The sequence below is a fragment of the Morone saxatilis genome, unplaced genomic scaffold, assembly GCF_004916995.1.
Source record: "Morone saxatilis isolate NCDOM2014 unplaced genomic scaffold, NCSU_SB_2.0 Contig16, whole genome shotgun sequence".
NCBI lineage: Eukaryota > Metazoa > Chordata > Actinopteri > Moronidae > Morone > Morone saxatilis.
In genome coordinates this window covers 6597212-6599481 of record NW_023339718.1, presented here as the reverse complement: position 1 = coordinate 6599481, position 2270 = coordinate 6597212, and the positions used below count along the sequence as shown (strand labels likewise).

The 2270-nt window shown below is 39.7% G+C and overlaps 1 protein-coding gene across 1 annotated transcript in view; it reads left to right on the top strand.

Moving 5' to 3' along the window:
• The window catches only part of LOC118325644 (arrestin domain-containing protein 3-like), a 4807-nt gene extending 2788 nt beyond the window's left edge, over positions 1 to 2019 (top strand). The window contains exons 5-6 of the mRNA XM_035658396.1: positions 131 to 387; positions 695 to 2019. Coding sequence (XP_035514289.1) covers positions 131 to 387; positions 695 to 1132 — 695 coding nt within the window. The 3' untranslated portion in view covers positions 1133 to 2019. The remainder of the gene's footprint in view (positions 1 to 130; positions 388 to 694) is intronic.
• The last annotated feature ends 251 nt before the right edge of the window (positions 2020 to 2270 follow it).

The window sequence follows — 2270 nt, the reverse complement described above, 5'->3', positions numbered from 1 at the left end:
AATATTATTTTTTGCTGCATTTAATGGCATATTAATTTACTTATTGAGTCATTATATATATCTCTATATACATGTACGCTTTATTGATACAACTGTGCATATTCAGATATTATGATTTTCTTTTTGACAGGTGACACTTTATCTGTTGTTGCCAAAATGAGCAACTTCTCTTCCAAAACAACGAGGCCCAAATTCAGTATAGTGCAGAAAATACTGTACCGCGCCAATGTTTCCCATAAGGCCAGCTACCAAAGTCTGTACAAAATGGTTGGAGAGATTCTCCCACAGAACTCAGAGCAAACTGTCTCCTGCCAACTGAAGGTTCCTGTCGATGCCGTCAACACTGTGCATAATTGTGAAATCCTCTCGGTTGACCATTACGTGAAGGTATTTAATAATGTAATAGTGATGTTACATCAACTCAGGAGTTAATTAATTGCTTTAGTTTGCAAATATTGGTGGTCATTAATTATAACAGACGATTCTTGTCTTAAATAACACACTTGAACAGTTATTAGAAATATAAAGCAACTTTGAAATTAGAGTGTATGATGCTGTTGAAACATTTGCAGTATAATAATCGTGTGTATCTGTCAGTACAATCAACCTAATTAATAATCCATAAATGGCAGTTTTATTCAAATGATTTCTGATGTAGACAGCTTTTACTTCTTGATATATTTCTGTTTCCCAGGTGTATTTGGACATCAGTTTCGCCATTGACCCAGAGGTGCTATTTCCACTGAACATCGTTCCTTCTGGCTTTGTTAACCTTCACTCTGGTCAGGCTATGGGCCCTTACCCAGCTGGAGCTATTGGGGCCCCAGGTTATAGTGACTTCCCTCCCCCTGCCTTCCCTACTGGTCCATATCCTATGCCCGCAGGTCCAGGTGCTTATGGATACCCAGCACCAAATCCCACTCAGCAGCTGAACCCAACAAGTGGCTACAATCAGTGGCCACAACAGCCTGCTCCGTATGGCTATCCAAATGCAGCTTTCCCACCAGTGCCGTATCAAGCCCCTACTGCTCCACCTATGTTTCAACAGGGAGAACAACCTCCAAATTATATGTCCCTTTTCCCCCCTTCTAATGGCACTTTCAATACGACTGGGTCAGATCACAAAAGCTGAGCTTTAAAAGGGAATATGAATGGGATCGAGAGATTCACCTGTCAGTGTACAGCGGAGGAGTTTAGAGAAGGGGAAGTTATATATTGGCTGGGTGTGTTCTGTTCACATCCTTTGTCTGACTCCATGCTGCCACACACCAGTATGTTTGTCCGTAATGATTCTGTCAATTTATTTTCAATTACTTATTGTTTATATCCTTTGAGTTATATATGCAATGCGTCCTAATTAAAATGTAGCGTATGTATCTGACTTCCTAATAGATCATGATGTTTTGTTTTGGAGCTGTTATATCGACCTCTAAGTAAGGCAGAATTATATGGAAGCACATCATGCACTATGTTGGATCCACTTAGTGTGGCCTACTTACCCGTGAGATAAAGCTGACACCTGTAAGTAAGAAAAACTGTTTGAATTTAGAGCAGAAAGTGGTTGTATATTTTATCGTCCTGTATTGACTTTCTACAAGAATGATCTTGGTGAAGGCTTGAGAGATTTCTTCTTAACCCTAGTGGATGCATTAAAGTCCAGGTGACACGGAGTTAGAGAGCTATTTGCTTCCGCACATTTATGTATTTACTGTAAGAACAGGCAGCTGTGCAAAGAAATTACGTTTTTTGTTATTTTCTTTGGCATACATTGTTAAATAGGGGTACAATATAACTGAGGATGCAGTCTTAAAGGGTTAATATGACATTTTTCATTGCACCTGGAAGCTAACTTATGTACTTTTGTTTATTATTCTTAGTTTTGGTGTCAATTAATCAAGGAAATGTATGTATGTATTTGTTTATGCATGGCAATATGTTTGTTATTGTACAAAAAGCATTTGTTCCTCCATCCATTCATCTACCCACTCCCTCAATTAATAAATTATTAAGTGGCTCTTAGATCCTTGTGTTTAAATGTGCCCACCAATTAGAGGCTCTATGGTCCAGTCATCTGTAATCAAGCAAAATTTCATGTCAAGTTTAGTGTGTTGTGACGACCCCACTCCACCTTGTCTTCCTGTTCCTGGTTGAAAGACACTGTTCAGGTACTTTAAGTGGGCGTGGCAGAGGGTCGTCAGCAAACTGGACACACCTGAGGCCTGTGTGCCATGCGCTTTTAAAAACCCTCTGGGAGCTCAGTGCTCTCTCTC